Raw genomic sequence first — 21,382 nt, forward strand, 5'->3', positions numbered from 1 at the left:
ACAGAAAACAGAATCTAAGTTCTCAAAATAAAGATTTCGGTTTAAAGTATTGGTTTTTTTAAAGTGGGAGAAGAGGCAAGGATTATTGATTTGCTGTTCCTGTTTCATTTTTTTATCTTGATACTTCTTTTTTAACAGAAATATTCAAAGGGGAAAAAGAATCTTTCTTTTCACACTTCAGGAGATAATATTTAACTACACCAAGAATTCTATAAATTCTGAAAAATTAAAGATCGTCATCTATTTATTTTCCATGAATGTGCAAAAAATAAGCAGTAAAAGTCTTAAGAAAATCCACCTTCTCCAAGAAGACTCTTCATTTAAATAAATACTGAGAAGATGAACTGTAACAGAGATCTCTAATTTTCAAGAACATAAAATAAATCCGTTTTGTTTTTTGTGAGTTTTTGTTTGTTGTTTTTTGTTGTTTTTTTTTTTTGCTATAGGAAGTTTTGGTTTGGAAATTTTTCTTTTTCTTTTTTTTGAATTTAAAGATTTCCAAAAACTGAATTTTCCAGCTGCTGTATTAAGAATATAGAAGCTGTTTATAGTGTATACTTCCTGAATAGAAAAAGACCTCCCTTAGTTCTACTGGGGGTTATTACAGAGCAAGCCTATAATAGCAACTACTTTTTTCCCCCTTTATTTCCTTTTGGATTTTTGACACTCCACCCCGTCTAGCTCAGGTGGGGGGTGTGCATTGGACCTGCGCTGCATTGAGATTTTTCCTTGGATTGACTGGTCTGGAGCTGGGGCAGCAGCTGTTGCTGTGGAAAAGCCAGCTGGCAAGATGATGGAAGAAATCTCTATTATGGTAGCTTATGACGCCCATGTTTTCAGTCAGCTGCATGATGAAGACTTCCTCACCAGTCTGGTGGCCATCAGCAAACCCAGGTCCATGGTAGGTGGTGTCTTGTGCACTGGTCTGGACTTTCTCTTCTAATATAACAGTTAAAACTCCTATAGCAATTGAGGCATAGCCTCCTGGGAATTACAGTTGTTGTTGGCTTTGTGTTACAGGCTGCAACAAGGTCTTCAGGGTTCGATGATTTATGCACGTAACTAGATACTTGTATAGTCATTATTACATTTTAAGTTTCTTAGGGGTAAAACTTATATTGTGAGGTTGAGAGGAGTTTTGCAGTGCCAGATATCACTCTGCTGCATTTGTGTTTGCTTTGTACTTATAGATACGATTACATTGGCAAGGGCGGCTTATATATATATACATAGATATAATTCAGCCTTTTTGAAGTGAAGCATTTCCACCAGTGGACCATAACATTGACATTGAGAATTGAGCCATTTAAAAATCAAATAATTTTCATAGCCTTTAAATTAGTACTAAGAGGAACCATGATAAAAGTAGCTGCTAGTACAATTTTGTTTTGGGGTTAATGTTTGTAAAAATCGTTTTACTGTTCTCTATAGGTGTGTATGTCCTGGCATCACTATTTTCATGTAGAAAAGTGACATCTAGCAAATGTTTTTTTGTTTCTTCTCTGTTGATGTCGTCCTCACAATGGGTACATTGAGTTTATTTAAGATATCAGTGATCTGTATCTTTTAAACAAACTTTCTTAGCTATTGTTGTACTAACCTCTTGTTCATTATATTTAATAGTACTCATCACAATAGAATGTATCATAATAGTGTTATATCTTACTAGTATGAAGCCCTGTTTTCCCTAATTTAAGACACAGGAAACTTAAAAAGATAATATGGCAATGTTTTCAAGTAATAAGCTGCAATAAATAAAGGAGAAACACGTATATCCTATCAGCTAAATGCAATGTCTGGACCTTGTTTGGGTGCTTGTTTGAACAAATTAAAAGCCATCTATAAGACAATTGGGGAAATTTGACCACTAATTAGTTATTATTAATATTTAATAATATTAAGAAATTAAACTTTTAGGGGCACTGGTGATATGATTGTGTTTAAAATGGTGATTTAGAGATACGTATTGACATATTAAGTAATACCTGCAAAGATTCACAAAAGCAGTGAGGTTCATGACGTGGATGAATGTGGTTGGTAATTGTTGAAAGTGAATGATAGATACACAGGGGCTCATTATACTCTCTCCATTAGATATTTTATAAATATAATTTAAAAGAATCAGCTGGACAAGCACTAAAAACACATTCAAGAACATAACATACTTCTGGAAGTGTTTGGTAGTACTGAAACATCTGTACACGTATACTTTTCCTATTTAACGAAAGTATTTTTTAATATTTTTTCTATTTTTATGTATACATACATGTATTTATACAGCTTGTGGAGCTTATAGCCAACCCTTAGTTACCCGCAAGTCAGAATAGGATAATCCATGGTTGTTCAAGCTTCATTTTAGTCATTAATTTCTCAGTATTTCTCCATGAAAACTTATCCAAAGAAATCAGATTTTTATTTCATTTCTTTCTGTTGGTCCTGTTAAGTTCCTTTCAAGGTCTTAGTTGAGTCTTCAAAAATGTGTAGAAGTTTTCTAGACCAAAGTGGAGAAGAGGCAAAAACACAAGTATTGGCAGTAGCACATGTAGAGGACAGAAGAGGCTAAATACATAGGCAGTGACCGAATCATAGGAAGCATTCTATGTTCAATAAGTATAGGGCTGTGTGTGTGTGTGTGTGTGTGTGTGTGTATGAGAGAAAGAGAGAGAGAATATGAATGAATATTAACGTACTTAGCAAGACACACTTTTCTTTTGTAGGTCATATAAATATTGTATATATTGATAAATAGTATGTCGTGCTGCGATCTCAGCTCCCCAAAGGGAACTCCTAGCCCCCCGGAGCTAATTTGATTGCTAATATGGAAAGCCTTAGTGTTATGAGAGAGACACAAATAAAATGTTACTCTGTACACCAAACTTTTAAATAATAGATATGTTGGGGTGTTAAATTTAATTACACAACTCCCTAAAGATTTGTATCTTTATCAGATTTAAAACTTAAGAGGGTTGACTAATTCTGGGCCACAGTTTTTGCCTTCAGAGGTAATATTTGTTTTTGGCTTATCTGGAAAAGTTGTGTTAAAACTGTGCTAAGATAAAATACTTATCGTGTACTTCTTTTTTTGAAAGTTAACTTTAATTTTTATCATTAACTTTTGATACTATATTGAATGTTTTACTTTGAGGTGAACCCTACAAATCATAAGAGATATGTCTATTATTTTCTATAATAAAATAGATTTTTTTTCCAACCTGATTTATTACTCCACTGTGAAACAGATCAACTTCTTGCTAACATATAAAATTCTCTTTAGGTTTAGGTTGAATATTTCCAAGGGTATTTCTTAGTACAGGAGTAATTAAATATCATTTTAACTGGATTTTGTTTCATAATGGAAAGTGTCCTGATTCCTTGAATGACAAAAATCCCATTAAGTATGGCAGTTCTCAATGAATGTGGACGTTTTCTTCTTCATGAGTAATGCTGTGACTTTGTAATAGTTTTCGTGGCGACTCAGGGGAAAAAAAGATACATTGCATACCAGAATACATGCAAGACAGAAAGAAAATTTGATTAAACAATACCTACTGTTACTACATTTGATGTCTTTAGTTTTTATCTTACATTTTAATTGTTTAAAGACTGGTTATGAGCCATTAAATTAATTTCAGAAATGTCTTGATCTATACTTTTAAAAATTTAGCTATATCCTATCAACAATGCAAGAAAATATCAGATTTTTTAGATAAGGAAAAAGGATAGAGAAGCCAAGTGTAACTTCTCGTGCCTTCCAAACTCTTCAGATACAAACGATATAAGAAATTACCTAGACCAATATTGTATTTACTAGAAGATACCAAACAAAAGCCTAGTGTTACCAGTAGCAAAACTTAAGAACTTTTTAATAACAGCATGATTAGTTGGTACATGGAAAAGCCAGTGTCAAAATTATTCCAGAACCGTTTAAAAAGTTGTCTTGCTGGGACAGTATTCCTGCTTCCCATTAACTCCAACCAATAACTTTTTCTTTGCTTATTACTGACTGAAATTAATTTGCTGGCATTTAGAGGCCAAATTGTACCCCCTACCCACCCACCAAACTGTCTCACTCAACTTGAGGTCTTGCACAAAAAGTGAGAACAACTAAAGAATCTGGTCCCTTAAGTTCCACAGTCAGGGCATTCTGTCTCTGAATGAATTGGCCAGCATTCCTCTCTAATACCCTCATCATCTCCAAGTATGTTTGTACCATACTAGTATTAATGAAGGGAAAAGATCACACCCATTACTTTTGTTATGAGTTCCAAATGAATGGGTATTTAAATTTTAAATTCATGCTCTAGTATTTAAACAATGAACAAGTCTATAAGTAATTCATACTCTCTGACAGGCTTGAATGCTTCAGGTTAAATGTTAATTTATATTCTGCTGAATTATTTCAACTTTTTAATCTATAAAGTGGCTCTGAAGGGAACACTGCCTTCAGCAGTATGTTAGTGTAGGGTAGTATGTAATATTACAGTTTTTGGTAATTACAATGAGCTGGGCGTAAATGGAGTATCCCTTCCTTCAAAGACCTCAAATTCCAATAGAGACAAACTTAAAAAAAAGAGAGAGACAAACTGAATATTTAGGAGGGTGATACTGGCTGTCATAGTGTCATAGGGTAGAACAAAGTGAGGAATAATTACCACTGGTTCAGCAGAGTGTCGAGCAAGCCTTCACACGGAGGGTGAGGGTACTTGAGTTGGGGGTTGAAGGCTGAGCAGGTGCTTGCTGGGGAAGGAAGGATGTAGGACCTTTCCAAGCAGGGGGAACATCTTGTGAAAAGGCTAAAAGTTCAAATATTTGGGTGGCTTTACAGTTACACAGTCCTTAGTTCAGGTTTTAAATCTGCTACTTACTAGGTAAATTATTTAATTTCTCTAAACTTCAGTTCCCTCAACTGAAAAAAAAATGAACGAAATAGTACTACCTCATTTCATTACAGTGAAGATTAAAGAACATGTAAAGTACTTGGCACAGTGAAAGCTCTAATCAGTTGTCTTCCTTCTTATCAAAGAAAAACGATGAGATGAGAGAAGGCGAAGGAGGAATGGGATGAACAGCAAGGCACCGTGGTGATGTGGAAAAGGAAGGGGAAGACCAAGTGTGAAAATGAACTAGTTGGGGTACCCTGAAGAATTACTCTGTTTGCATTTTCATGATTAGAGAATCACTATCAGGATATGATTCCTACAGGAACCCTGAAGTCTTCTGCCCTAAAGATGGCAAACAGGACCATAGGTTTGAGCCGCAGGATGGCGGGACGGCCAGTGTGTAGAGGAGGGAGTTTATATGTGCCATCTACATCTACTGAGGAAATGGTGTTGATTACGGTAGCAGTAAGATCAGAGAGGGAGGGGCCAGATTACCAATGGAAAAATTTTAAAGAGCATTTCACTAATGCAGGTGAGAAGAGTTGACGCATGTCTGGATTTAGACATTTGATAATGTCAGTGTGGGTAAGGAAATCAGACCACACATGTTGCTTCGTTCTTGCATTGACTATAGTAATTTTACGTTGGAAGAAGCAGTAGCTGATCTATTATGAAGAGTATCTGATTAAGGAAAGTTGAAAATTTCTACAAGTTTCCTATCTTAATATATTGTAAAAGTTTTTGTGATGGGAAAGATGGCTGTCTAGAAAGTTGTGGAGAGGGCAGGTAATGGTGGCATAGTGGCAGAGTTCTTGCCTGCCATGCTGGAGACCCCTGTTCGATTCCCGGTGCCTGCCCATGCAAAAAAAGAAAGTTGTGAAGAAAAGAAAGACCCACTCTGGCTTTACCATGTGGTAGAAACCATCAGTAGAAACTCTAAGTCGTGGTATCTCTGTAAGAGACTTAAATGTTCTGTGGCTAGACAATGTTAACAAAGGCCTGTGACCCAGACTAGCACATGGCTATACTGATTTGGCACTATATAATGTTCTTAACTGACTATATCAAAACAGTAGTACTGTCCCAGCAAAGACAGGAAGTTCTTTCTGGAAGCTAAAGTTTCTCCGTTCTATAACTAGAAGATGTAGGTAGCATTCTGTAATTACTTCCTACATCGGATTGGCACATAGATTTCATCTAACATACCAAATTAAAAAAAAAAAAAAACTTCATAACAATTCTGTGTGCCGAGATGGGGGAAAATAATAAAATCAACACAATTTAATTCTAAATCTCCATTGGATAATTATTTCACTTAATTATAAAGCCAATTAAAACTCATTGGTATGTTTTTTTTAAGGTTAAAATCAGAACAGTTTTTATTCTCGCTGTTAACATGTACAGATTTTGGCAATATTTCATTAATTTCAATGTAGTAACGGAGCCAACTCTTTCCTCATTTGGTTTATCAGTTCTGAGACAAGTTTAGGTTCTTACAGTTGCAAGTAATAAAATATTGAGCTATCTTAAAGAAGAAAGGAAATTTATCATAAGGACACCAGGGTGTGTCCTTTTAAATGCAAGGGTAGGAGTTCAACCAGGCAGCAGGGCTGATACTGTACTGATGCTGGCAGGGACTCTCCCTTCCTCTTGCCATCTAATTAACTTCCCTCTTATGGTCTATTTTATATCTGTCTGTTGCCTTGTTCTCTGTTTCTTCACTACCATGGCAGAATGTGGCTACCGTACAGCATCTAGATTTACAACTCTGCCATATACAGAATTAAGTTGCTACCCCTGAATCCCATTTCCAGATTCCTTGGCAAGGATCTGATTGAATAGTGTTGGGTTAGGGGGCCTGAGCCAACCAATTGTTTCGCTGGGAGTAATTTCACCCTACAGATATTTCTTGGAGAGGCTCTCATTGAATCATGTTATGTCAAGGGGGCCTAACCCAATCAATTGTTTAGGCTGGGAGTAATTTTACCATACAAACATGACATTGGAGGGTCATCTGTATAGGAGGGGAGGCAGAAATTCTGAGGTAAATGGGTGGTGTTGTAAGTTAGACGTCTACGTCTGATGTGTCTACTAATGACACAATAAAAGTGTCAACACGGAAAGTCTTATAATACTAGATAGATGGGAAAATAGTTTAAAGAGAAATGTCGCATTTCAAAACTGAAACATGGACTGTAATTGCTAAATGAACAAATACCTCAGTATCAAAATGTTGACACTTAGAAAAAGAATCATATTTTGATGTCCGTTCAGAGATATTTGTAGAATCTTGATTCATCATTTGCATTTGCATCTTTTCTACAGCTGAAACATATATGTACAGTATGGAGTAAAGTCTGTGAGCATAGATTCTGGAGCTGAACTCGTGGGATGAAATCCCACCTCACCTCTCACTAGCTCTGTAACTTTAGGCAGGTTACTTGACCTCTTTGAACTTCATTTTTCTTGTCTCTAAAATTGAAATCATAAAAGTAGTCCCTTAAGGGATTGCTGTGAAAGTTAAATTTGGTAATATTCATAAAGCCCTTAAAAATGCCTAACACAGTAAGTGGTGTATGTATATTACTTGATATTATTCCCACTGATTTTTCCTTTTAATATTCTTTTTTGGGGGGGAGGGGGTGCATGGTCCGGGAATAGAACCCGGGTCTCCTGCATGAAAGGCTAGGCATTCTACGATTGAACCACCCATGCACCCCCCTTTTAATATTCTTGAAATAAAAAGTGACAAACTTTTAGCAAGACTTCATAAATAAACTCACTATCCAAAAATAATTTATTTTGCTTTTTATCATATATTTAATTATTCAACCAGCTTCTGTTATAGCAATTAGAACTTTCTGTGTTTAATTCTGTTTCAGATGTTGAGAAATAATCTTTCTATGTTTGATATTGGAGGTGGAGATTGATTTGTAGGTCACTCCAAAATATCTTTTTACAGAAGATTTTGTAAGAACAGTTGATATGAAACATGATGCACAAATTTTATTTCTCTGTTTTATAATATCATAGTTTGTCTACAATGATTAAAAGTCTTATTCTAGGTTTGTTATATTTTGCCTTAGCCACCCACATGTGCATTCAATTTAATAATCAAAAATATTCATTGAAGGGGTGTAAGGGTAGTTTAGTGGTAGAATTCTCGCCTGCCATGTAGGAGATCCAGGTTCGATTCCTGCTCCATGCAGTTCCCAAAGAACAAACAAACAAACAAAAACAAAATAAAGCAAAAATTCAACAAATGGTGCTGCAATAACGGGATACTCACATGGAAAAATAATCAACTGTGACCCTGCCATATAGCATGTAAAGAAAAGATTTTCATTTGTCTACTTCTTTGTGCTATGATATATTCTTTGCCCTAGAAATCTAAGTGTGGACAAAAAGGACATACCATCTGTTGTGAATCTTATACTGTAGTGGGGAAAGGTAAAATACAACAAGAAAAATAAACAGCTAGTAATACCACTATACAGAGACTTTATTAAAATAGAGTGATATGATCAAAAGTGATTAATCAGAGCTTTAAGTTGGGTAGTCAATGAGGGCCTCACTAAGGAGGTGTCATCTGAGATCTGAATAATATACCAGCCATGAGAAAATCAGGGAAAAAACTAAGGCACAAGAAATCTCTTAGAGACAGACAGGTCCCAAGGTGGTAAAGAGCTGGATATATTACCATAAGAGGAGGATAAATGCATGATCCAGGAGCAGACAGTGATAAGAAATGTGGTCAGGGAGAAAGTTAGGGGCCGAGGGTCAGGAGAAGGGGTTCAGGCTTTATTCCTTACATAATGTCTTTGTTTTGGTTTGATTGGTTTGGTTTGAAGGTTTTTTTTAAGAGCAGTTTTAAATGTACAGAAAAATTGTGCAGAGAGTACAAAGTTCCCATATACTGTCCTACCCCCCCCCCGTTTCCCTGTGATTAATATTTTTCACTACTGTGGTATTTTTGTTACAATTTATAAAACAAAATCACTATAATTATGCTATTAATTTTAGTCTACTTTTTGTTTTAGGGTCCTCACTTTGTGTTGTACATTTCTGTGTTTTTGTGTGTGTGCGATAACAGATACAACCAAAAATTTCCCTTTTTATCCTTTTTCAAATATGCTGTTCAGTGGTGTTAATTACATTCACAAAGTTGTGCCTTTATCACCTTTATCCACTGCCAAAACTTTTTCATCCCCTCAAACAAACTCCCTACGAATTAAACATTAATCTCCTCATACTCCTCCCCACCTGGCCCTTGGTAACCTGTGTTATAGATTCTGATTTCCTGAATTTTATTTCATATAAGAGAGATCATACAGTATTTGTCCTTTTGTGTCTGGCTTATTTCATTCAACATGATGTCTTCAAGATTCTTCCATGGTGTAACATGTATCAGGACTTCATTCCTTTTTATGGATAAATATATATCACTGTGTATATATATAAATGCACTGTGTCTGTATGCACATTTTGTTTATCCTTTGATCTGTTGATGGGCACTTGGGTTGCTCCCACCTATTGGCAATTGTGAATAATGCCACTATGAACATCACTGTCCAAATATCTGTTGGAGTCCCTGCTTTCAATTCTTCTGAGCATATATATATACCTAGTAGTAGGACTGTGAGTCATATGGTAATTCTATGCTTAACTTATTGAGGAACCACCAACTGTTTTCTACAGTGACTATACCATTTTACATTCTCACCAACAATAAATGAGAGTTCCTGTTTCTCTACATCCTCTCTGACACTTATTTTCAGTTTTTTTAAAAATAATGACCATTCTTGGGGGTATGGAATGACTATCTCATGGTGGTTTTGATTGCATTGATTGCCCTAATGGCTAATAATATTGAACTTCTTTTCATATATTTATTGGAGAAATGTGTATTCAAGTTTTTTCACATTTTTAAATTGGGTTGTTTGTCCTTTTGTTGCTGAATTGTAGTACTTTTTATATTCTGAATATTAAACCCTTATTCGATGTAAGGTTTCCAAATATTTTCTCCACTTTTATAGGTTGTCTTTTTATTGTCTTGATAAAGTGCTTTGATATGCAAAAGTTTTTCATTCTGATTAAGTCCCATTTATCAATGTTTTCTTTAGTTGATTGTGTTTTGTTGTAAATCTGAAAAACTGCTTTCTAACAAAAGGGTCTTGAAGATGCTTCCTCTTTTTCTTCTAGGAGTTTTATAATTTTGATTCTTATAATTAGGTCTTTGATCCATTTTGAGTTAATTTTTATATACTATGTGAGGTAGGGATCCATCTTTATTCTTTTGCATATGGCTATCCAGTTCTCCCAGCACCATTTGTTGAAGAAACTATTCTTTCCTCACTGGGCAGATTTGGCACCCTTGTCACCAGTCAGTTGGTCAAAAGTGTGAGGGTTTATTTCAGAACTCTCCATTCTGTTCCATGGGTGTGTATTTCTGTCCTGCCAGTGTCAAACTGTTTTGATTACCATACCTTTGTAATAAGCTTTAATATCAGGAAAGGGGTTTTTTGATATTAATTCTTCCAATTTTGTTCTTATTCAAAATGGTTTTGGCTATTCAGGGCTGACTTATTCTTCATATGACTTTTTGCAAACAAGTTTGCTAGAATTTTTCGAAATTGCATTGACTTTTTTTTTTTTAATTAGCATTGGGGTTTTATAGAAAAATCATACAGAAAGTACAGAATTCCCATATGTACCCCCTTCACACATGCATTTTCCCTATTATTAACATTTTGCATTAGTGTGGTAACTTTGTTACAATTGATGGACCAATATTATTATAATTATATTATTAAATATAGCCCATTGAGAAATATAGTCCATAGTTTGCTTTAGAGTTCATTGTGTTTGTTGTACAGTTCTGTGGTTTGTTTAATTTTCATTCTGGTAATCTATATATAACATAAAATTTCCCATTTTAACCACTTTCAGGTATACAGTTCAGTGGTGTTAATCACATTTACAATGTTTGTGCCGCCATTGCCACCCTGCTTACCAAAATTTTTCCATCCCACCCCACATAGAAACCCTGTACCAACTAAACATTAACTCTCCACTCTCCACCCACTCCCAGGCTCCTGGCATCCTGTATTCTAATTTCTGACTATGTATTTGCATTTTCTAATTCTTTCATATAAGTGAGCTTATATAGTATTTGTGACCTAAGTTCTTGAGCATGAAGAACAGAGAGCTTCCTGGATACTGGGCTAGCCAAGGTGGGCTTCATCTCAGAGGGTGCACTCGTCTGGGTATTGAAATGTTTGGATTACCTGTGGATTTCCTTTTTATCCCCTGTTAGTACCATTTAGCAAATGTGAACTCTCAAACACAGAGGGACCTAGCTCAGGAGGGGACTCAGCACCCACAGCTGGTCCCTACCTAGCGAAAGGTAAGAAGGAGCCACCCTGATAAATTTCCTGCAGCTGAGGGGAGGTGGGACAGCAGCTCTTCTAGTTGACCTTTCATATCAGTCAGGGTACCCGCAGCAGCCTCCCTAACGGCCACTTGGATGCCCAGGAATGCTCCTCACGGGGCAGGGGGCTGCCTCCCCTTCTCTCTCCATTGGCTTCCCCCTTGGGATATACTTTTCCTATAGTCCTTGCAGTCTCTCACATTGACTCCTTACATTGCTTTGGGTAGAATTAACATCTTAACGATATTTAGTCTTCCGATCTATGAACATTACGTGTGTGTGTATCTATGACCCAAAGATTTAGGTACCTTTTCTTGTCTTAGAATTGACTGGAAGAAATCTTGACCATGCCTTCCAGTTTATCTCTTCTCCTTCTTGAACATATTAAAAAATACTTATGAAACATGTGGTTATTTAATTAATCTCTCCTATTAAACCATAACCTCCATGAGAGCAAAGTTATGTTTTGTTCACCATTGTATCTCCAGCCCAGCATTGTATGGGGCATTGTATGCCCTCTGTTTGTATTTAGTGAATAGCATTGGGGAAAAAAATGAAGTATTGCATAGGTGTAATCACTGGTCTACAGTGGGTGGTATGTCTGTGTCAATTGAATATATTCATAAATATGTGTACACATAAGATACGGAAGATTATTTTTAAATCCTTTTGTCCTAACACCTATACTAAATTATTATCAAATTGATTGCGGAGTCAGGTTAGAGGCCAGCTGAATATTTAAATATTCTCTTTTAACTTTTGAAAAATAATGGCGTACTTTTTCTTTTTTTGCATGGGCAGGCACCAGGAATCAAACCCGGGTCTCCGGCATGGCAGACAAGAATTCTGCCACTGAGCCACCATCATACCGCCCATACTTATTATTTTTATGCTTTAATTTATTCAGTGATTCATTTAACAGGGAAAGCTGCTGTGTACGTAGCTTTGTGCTAAGTTTTCAGGTATCTTCAAAGAGATCACAATCTGGTTAGGGAGACAGCCATGTTGACAATTACTGTGAATCAGTGATAAAGTGCTCTTAGTAATATGTAAGATGTTGCTGCCTCCAGTATGCTCCTGTCACATGCTGTACCCGGGGCACTCACTGAAATACAATATTCTGCTTTTCTGACTTGTACACTGAAGTTCAATCTTCCAAGTTGTTTTTATTTCCCTCTCTATCTACCACAGCACCTATTTTCAACAAATATAAAATGGTTTTCAGTGACATTTCCCACCCATTCCTGCTGTCCTAACAATATTAATAGTCTTTTAAAGTATCCTTCAGATATATTTGATGAAAATACAAGGGAATTTATTCTCCCCTCTCTTAAAGAATTTTTGGAATACCATTCATTTTTTAGTTCTTTGCTTTTCTCACTTAATCAGTATGTGTTTCTGTTTGCTAAAGCTGCCGGAATACAGTATACCAGAAATGAATTGGCTTTTTTTTTTTTTGCTTCTTTTTTTTTTATTAATTAAAGAAAAAAAAAGAAATTAATCCAGCATTTAGAAATCATTTCATTCTACATATGTAATCAGTAATTCTTAATATCATCACATAGATGCATGATCATCATTTCTTAGTACATTTACATCGATTTAGAAGAAGAACTAGCAAAACAACAGAAAAAGATATAGAATGTAAATATAGAGAAAAAAATAAAAATATAATAATAGTACAAAAAAAAAGACAAACAAACAAACAGACAGACAAAAAAAAAAACCTATAGCTCAGATGCAGCTTCATTCAGTGTTTTAACATGATTACTTTACAATTAGGTATTATTGTGCTGTCCATTTTTGAGTTTTTGTATCTAGTCCTGTTGCACAGTCTGTATCCCTTCAGCTCCAATCACCCATTATCTTACCCTGTTTCTAACTCCTGCTGGACTCTGTTACCAATGACATATTCCAAGTTTATTCTCGAATGTCGGTTCACATCAGTGGGACCATACAGTATTTGTCCTTTAGTTTTTGGCTAGACTCACTCAGCATAATGTTCTCTAGGTCCATCCATGTTATTACATGCTTCATAAGTTTATTCTGTCTTAAAGCTGCATAATATTCCATCGTATGCATATACCACAGTTTGTTAAGCCACTCGTCTGTTGATGGACATTTTGGCTGTTTCCATCTCTTTGCAATTGCAAATAACGCTGCTATAAACATTGGTGTGCAAATGTCTGTTTGTGTCTTTGCCCTTAAGTCCTTTGAGTAGATTCCCAGCAATGGTATTGCTGGGTCGTATGGCAATTCTATATTCAGCTTTTTGAGGAACTGCCAAACTGCCTTCCATGGTGGTTGCACCATTTGACAATCCCACCAACAGTGGATAAGTGTGCCTCTTTCTCTGCATCCTTTCCAGCACTTGTCATTTTCTGTTTTGTTGATAATGGCCATTCTGGTGGGTGTGAGATGATATCTCATTGTGGTTTTGGTTTGCATTTCTCTAATGGCCAGGGACATTGAGCATCTCTTCATGTGCCTTTTGGCCATTTGTATTTCCTCTTCTGAGAGGTGTCTGTTCAAGTCTTTTTCCCATTTTGTAATTGGATTGGCTGTCTTTTTGTTGTTGAGTTGTACAATCTCTTTATAAATTCTGGATACCAGACCTTTATCTGATATGTCATTTCCAAATATTGTCTCCCAATGTGTAGGCTGTCTTTCTACTTTCTTGATGAAGTTCTTTGATGCACAGAAGTGTTTAATTTTGAGGAGCTCCCATTTATTTATTTCCTTCTTCAGTGCTCTTGCTTTAGGTTTAAGGTCCATAAAACTGCCTCCAATTGTAAGTTTCATAAGATATCTCCCTACATTTTCCTCTAACCGTTTTATGGTCTTAGACCTAATGTTTAGATCTTTGATCCATTTTGAGTTAACTTTTGTATAGGGTGTGAGATACGGGTCTTCTTTCATTCTTTTGCATATGGATATCCAGTTCTCTAGGCACCATTTATTGAAGAGACTGTTCTGTCCCAGGTGAGTTGGCTTGACTGCCTTATCAAAGATCAAATGTCCATAGATGAGAGGGTCTATATCTGAGCACTGTATTCGATTCCATTGGTTGATATATCTATCTTTATGCCAATACCATGCTGTTTTGACCACTGTGGCTTCATAATATGCCTTAAAGTCAGGCAGCGTGAGACCTCCAGTTTCATTTTTTTTCCTCAAGATGTTTTTAGCAATTCGGGGCACCCTGCCCTTCCAGATAAATTTGCTTATTGGTTTTTCTATTTCTGAAAAATAAGTTGTTGGGATTTTGATAGGTATTGCATTGAATCTGTAGATCAATTTAGGTAGGATTGACATCTTAACTATATTTAGTCTTCCAATCCATGAACACGGTATGCCCTTCCGTCTATTTAGGTCTTCAATGAATTGGCTTTTACAAAGGAGATTTATTAGGTTACAAATTTACAGTTCTAAGGCCGTGAAAATGTCCAAATTAAAGCATCCCAATAAAGATGCCTTGACTCTGGAGAAAGGCTGATGGCATCTGGAGTTCCTCTGTCACATGGGAAGGCACATAGCGACATCTGCTGGCCCTTCTCTTCTGGATTGGTTTCAGAATGGCCCTCTCAGCTCCTATGGGTCTTTCTTTCTTTCCTTGTGGTGCTTTCTTTCTCTCTTAACTCTCTCTCATAAAGGTCTCCAGAAAAGGATTAAGATCCACCTTGAATGGGTGGGGTCACATCTGTATGGAAACAAACACAATCAAAAGGTCCCACCCAACAGCAGGTCTGCCCCTGCAAGACTGGATTAAAAGAACATGGCTTTTCTGGCATATGTAACAGTTTCAAACCAGCACATTATGCACCAAAGATTTTCCTCGGCCTATACATAAAGGAAGTCTTTGTTCATTTGACAGCTGCATAGTATTCACTGTATGGATTTCTATTAATATATCTAACCAACTCCCGATTTGTTGGTGTTTAGGTTGTTTACAATATTCTACCATTACATGTAATTCTGCAGTGAATACTCTTATATATCATCATTTCACAAGTGTCTGAATATATCTGTGGCTTAAATTCCTAGAAGTGGAATTGCTAATTGAAATGTGCGCGTATTTGTAATTTTAAAAGAGAAGGCAAAACTGTTCTCCTTAAAGGTTGTATCAGTTAATATTCCCACCAGCTTTGTGTGTCTGTGCCTCTTTACAGATGGAAACTTTTAGTGGGACTGGAAAGGAAAACTAAGGACTTGTCAAATGGGTAGGTAGAGAGAAATGATGTTGCAGACAGTGGGACTAGCACGTTAAGAAACATAAGGGCAAGAGAGAGGTAGCATGTCTCGGAATTTCAACTTGGCTAGAATGTGGAAGGAAGACGAGGTGGTGAGAGCTGAGACTGAGGAAGGAATAGGAGTGGAAGTTGGTCATGAAAGTTTTCATGTGTAATGCTAAGTAAATTATATTTTTAATTCTATACATGAAGGTTTTGATTAAGGAAATGATGTAATAAAGTTTATTAACACATATTACAAGCACTTATTTAAATGAAGCCTACCAAATAGGCCTATTCCCTATAGATTCTTCTGACAATTAATTATTAATGACTAATATAACATGTTGATTTCTGAAAATTTGGAAAACAAATACAAGCAAAAGCCAAAACAGAGAAATTTCTCATAATTTTACTACTCGGGATCATCTCCCTATCCAAACAATTCCTATTGTCCTTAAAACAGTGAAAGAAAATCAATGTATGTTAAATTAAAAAATGGAGACGAAGTGATTTCTGAATACAGCCACTGCTAAGAGTTTTTTCTCATGCTTCCAGGAAAAAAGAAAAACAGATGCAGATACCCACATAAATCACAACTGAATTTTTGACACTGTAGGACTGTATCATGAACGCCTTCTCTTAAACATGCAAGTGACTTTTAAAGACCATCAAGAACCATTTGATTTTTATCTTCCTTTAAGGCTTAAATACAAATCTATTAGATAGATCCTGGTTACCTGTATTGCTTATCCTCTTGTGACATATCACTAGCAGGTACTTTTCTAATCAAGATCTCAACAATTATCTGTTATGCAGAATGCTTGGAAGGGATGATGCATTCCAGAAAGCTATTCTCTACTGTTCATACTCAATGGTCCTCTTTGGAATAAGCCTAATATTGTTAATAGCCAGTGTCCCACTTATAGAGCCTGTTGAAACAACTTTTGGCATATCCTACTTTGGATATACGAGTTGGAAATTATCGTCTCCAAGTCACTAATGCTCTATTGAACATGTGTCCTAGTGTTTCAGAATTGCATTAATGTACCTTCAAATCAGTTTGTTCCTTCATAAGTACATCCTACGAATTATGATGGAGAAAAATAAAGATCCCAGGTGCATTTAGTGAGTGATGAGTTTTGACAGTAGTTTTGATAACTTGGGATACAGTATCTCTAAAGCAGTATTATAACCACACATTATATAATAAATACTAGAATCAGGACAAGACCTCTAAATGGTTAAAATTTGATCTTTGGTTGGAAGCCCAGAAACTCTGCGGTTCTCTCCAACCAAACAGTTACACTTACATTAGTATGATTCCTTCTTGGAAAGTGGTCATTTTTATTGCTATAGCCTGAAAAGTGCAAATTGCTTTCTCTCTTAAGTGTAGACTGCTCAGCTTCATATTCAACAGACAGGAAATATATCTTCCATTTTAAGTGTTAATGTAATCTGTAAATGTATATTTCAATTTGTCATTGATTTGAACACTTCAAATAACATTTGAAAATAAGGCATAACTTAGCCCTCAAGATTATTACACAAGGATTAAATACTTTCGATGACCAGCCTTCTGTGTTGGGAAGGGGGCCGTGAGGAGATAGGCGAGGAGGCTGGGATAGATCTGAACATCATTTTATTTAAGTAAGAGAGGTATGACCTATCACTGAGTTGGCTGGTATTCTAGTTTGCTAGCTGCTGGAATGCAACACACCAGAGACGGATTGGCTTTTAATAAAAGGGGATTTATTTTGTTAGTTCTTCAGAGGAAAGGCAGCTAACTTTCCACTGAGGTTCTTTCTTATGTGGGAAGGCACAGGATGGTCTCTGCTGGCCTTCTCCCAGGCCCCTGGGGTCCAGTAACTTTCCCTGGGATGACTTCTTTCTGCATCTCCAAAGGCCTGGGCTGAGCTGCTAGTGCTGAGATGAGGAATGCCGAGCTGCTTGGGCTGTGCTACAGTGTGCTCTCTCATTTAAGCACCAGCCAATTAAGTCAAACGTCATTCATTGCAGCAGGCACTCCTAACCGACTGCAGATGTAACTAGCAACAGATGAGGTTCATGTACCATTGGCTCATGTCTGCAGCAACAGAACTAGGTGCCTTCACCTGGCCAAGTTGACAGCTGAATCTAACTACCACAGCTGCACTCCTAAATTCATTTTTCTCCTAGGAAAGACTTTCATCTATTACTTCAGGAAATGAGCACTCTTTATAAACCTTAATGAAAGTGGAAGTTGGGGCATTGCATTTGGTGGAAGAGAGGGTTGTTGAGACTGGACCCAGGGAAGCAAAAGTTTCTGTGTAGCAGGTACTTGTCAAAAGACAAGGACTTTCAACTGGCACATATTTCCTGATTCTTCCAAAGCAATAAATGGCATACACTACTCCCTTTGACATTTTTCTCAACCATTATCACATCAAATCATGGTAGACATCCTACCAAAATTGGACAAATAAATAAATGGAAGGAATGTTACTCATTCTGTAAGTTTCTGGCAAGTGGAAATTATAGAAACTATTTACTGTTTACTCCCTGTGACTTGAAGAATAAAGTACTGAAGATACTTACATGCTAATCAAATTTGAAGTGGTTAAGTATCCAGCAATAAAGTGCCACCTGTCACCTCTCTCTCAAGAATCTTCAAGGGGAAACCAAAGTATAAAACAAATGTAATGATTCCATTTGAGTTGAGATAAAGACATTCAGTAAACTCCAGACGTTGCAGTCGTTTTTGTATATGGAACATGTTTGAACATTATATAAAATCATTATGCATTCCTACTGAAATTACACTTACCTCTCATCTTATTAGACCAAACCAGTGGGATTCCGCTTGCCTCTGGCCTCAGGAGGTTGAGCCTGATTGCCATGTGAAGTGTAATGTGGGATGTGCCTGTAGGATGACAGCATTGCCAACATTGTATTGACCCTCTTGGCTCTGAGAGTCGCCATGGACCCTCTCCTTTTGTAGATATCAGTCTTGCTCTGATGTAGAGAATTTACCACTTAACAGTAAAAAGTACTTGTCTAATAGTTTGTTTGATAACCCTTTAGAGGGAAATAATTTCGTTTCTTGATTCTTCACTGATTTCATATTAGGAGATTTGGAGTAAGAAAAGGAAGTTAGTATGCTTTCAAATTGTGATGAAAGAGAATTGTCATAATAAGGAACAAAGTGCAAAGTCCATAAATCCTACAGTGTGATGACCTCCATTTCATCTTAATAGCACTAAAATAAATACAGAATAAGAATAATGCATACTATGTATTAACTTATTTAATAGAACAACTCCATGAGGTAGGAAGATTTTTTATGACTTACTTTACAGAAGGGAAACCAAGGTACAGATTGAGTAACTTGTTCAAGTTCTCACTGCTAGAAAGTAGTAAGGCAAAATTTGAACACAGGCTCCTTTGGTCCTAAGGCTGTGCTCTTAATCACTGTCCAGAATGCATGGCATTTGTGCTTTGTGCTCATTGATTGATTGTGTATTCCTTTGATTATCAGAATCCAGAACTTTTTTGCACTTCAACCGTTTCTCTGAAAGGTGTTAAATGAGAAATCAAATCTTTAATTAGAGTTCCCTTATTCAGGTAACATGTCTCTTGAAGATGAAAAATTGCTCTAACAATGATTGGCACTGTTATCAACTGATTTTTATCCACTCCTTTTAAGATATGTGAATATTAAGGTGCTCATGCTTGTCTGAATTTCAGAAATTCAGTGTTTGACTGGGTGCTTGATACATGAAAAGAGCACCTCCTTCTATAGCAAGCATACTTATAGTGATTAGGTAGACCAGTCAGTGGTTCTGTTTATTTTGAATTTCCTTGGCTGTGGAAATGACATATGCTAATGAGGAAGTGTATTGTTCTAATATGCAACTGTTACCATCTGACTTTAACTTCTCAGCCTATTTATTCCAATATGTATCAAGGCAAAGTTAAGTGTATTTATTGATATAATGGAAAAATGTTTTAATAGTCCAGAGACTAGCAGTTCAGGATATCAGATACAAAGGTGGTTTATATTTAAAATTATCTTTTAACAGCCTCTTAAAGGAAGTACGTTTATTTATATGGAGCCAGTATCTTCTTCACAGCATGTCTACCAACCTTGTAGCGGACCTGAGAAGTATAGTTAGTGTTGACAGAATCAGGATCCAGAAAGATCCAGGTGAAACAGTGTGTCAGTGAAACATAATGGGGCTAAGTGTAGCAGGTGAGGTCCACATTTTTAAAAATTCTATGCAATGTAACATGTTAACATTTTTTATAGATAGTTTTAGCAGTGGTAAGCTAATTTACACCTTTTATTCATTAACTATTTAATTATACACTTTGTGCCGAGTGATTTGTTTGTGCTAAGAATACAGAAATGAGCAAAATAGAAGCAGTTCCTGCCTTTACAGGTTTTATAATAGAATAGGAAAGGTAGATATTAAATAAGTACAAAAAAATTAAACAACAGGTTAGTGATGTCATCATCAACATGATGATATAGATACCCTCTGAAAAAGCCTCCCCAGAGATTTGGAAAACAAAAGGACAAATCCCACTTACTTAGAACTCTGGAGGATGGGAGAGACTGGAGAAGAATTCCATAAATGCTAAATCGAAGAAGCAGAAAAATCTGAGGAAAATTCTATTCCAGACACCTGTTGATTGCCATTCCTCTCAGCCCCACACAGCTTGGGAGTTCCACAGAGGTATCATGGCTGGGTCACTCCCACTGCGGGCTGAAACTGCAGAGCACAGCAGTGAGTTAGAATACCAACATGTATCTAGGCACAGAGTGCCAAGTCTACAAAGACCTAGGGTGGAACACAAGCATTGAGGAATGCTGCCTACAAAAGGGCCCCCAGGGGTTAAAAAAAAAAGCAACTGCAAAAGAAAGACTGGTTAGAACTGTTATGCCCTCAATCCAGTTTCAGTTGGCTGGACACCTAAAGGCAAAACAGAGTTTTCTAAAGTGACTGACCTTTCTAGATTGAACCTATCTGGTTGCCCAGGGAGAAATACCCAAATGGAAAAGGAACTGGAGGTAGTCAAGCCTCAACGAAAAAAAAAAAAAAAGGTGAAGGGCGTGGCTTAACTGAGCTACCCTGAGATAGGACAGATCCCAGAACTAAAAAGTATAATGATAACAGGGCACAGAGTGAGAGAGAGAATTTAAACAAATCATAGGACCTGGGGAGAAAAGTCTGCACAAAAACAGAACAGATCAAAATTCTCAGAAAAGGAATGGAGGAAAGGAAGCTCTCTCCTGGAGGTGAAACAGTTACACAAAAAGTACAGTCTTAAAAATTGCACCACTTATCTAGGGCAAGAATCAGATGAAGAGCTGAGAAACCCTAAATAGTTAAACATGGGCAATTCTAAAGGTCTAGAATAAGATAGAACAAGTGCCAAAGAAGAGCCTTAAAACAAAGCCAGACAAGAGAGAGAAACAGAACTTCAGAATTAACTCATCAAGATAATCAGATGCTTAGACATCAGCAAAAATTTATAAACCATACTAAGAAACAGGAAGATATGCCATAGTCAAGGGAACAAATTAAAATTTCAGAGGAAATTCAGAATTGAAACAAATCTAAATCCATTCAAGGAGATGAAGGAAATATGCAAAAAAGGGATAAAGGATATTAAGAAGACAATGTGGGAACATAAAGAAGAATTTGAAAGTAGAGATAGACATGTAGCAGAAACTATAGAAATGAAAGGCACAGTAGTAGAGATTTAAATACACTAGAGGCATACAACAACAGATTTGAACAGGCAGAAGAAAGAATCAGCAAACTAGAAGACAGGGCAATCAAAATCATATATTCAGA

General features: G+C 36.4%; 1 protein-coding gene across 17 annotated transcripts in view; it reads left to right on the forward strand.

Moving 5' to 3' along the window:
• The window catches only part of RABGAP1L (RAB GTPase activating protein 1 like), a 734,005-nt gene that overhangs the window by 630,338 nt on the left and 82,285 nt on the right, over positions 1 to 21,382 (forward strand). For 2 of the 17 annotated variants that reach the window (XM_077157050.1, XM_077157049.1), the window contains exon 2: positions 139 to 901. The exons of 13 other annotated variants lie outside the window; for them this stretch is intronic. In XM_077157050.1, coding sequence (XP_077013165.1) covers positions 791 to 901 — 111 coding nt within the window. In that variant the 5' untranslated portion in view covers positions 139 to 790. Of the gene's footprint in view, positions 1 to 138; positions 902 to 19,600; positions 19,771 to 21,382 lie in introns of those variants that run through there. 2 more of the 17 variants (XM_077157044.1, XM_077157060.1) reach the window with 2 other exon arrangements.

Source organism: Tamandua tetradactyla, chromosome 4 (assembly GCF_023851605.1).
Source record: "Tamandua tetradactyla isolate mTamTet1 chromosome 4, mTamTet1.pri, whole genome shotgun sequence".
Classification (NCBI taxonomy): Eukaryota; Metazoa; Chordata; class Mammalia; order Pilosa; family Myrmecophagidae; genus Tamandua; species Tamandua tetradactyla.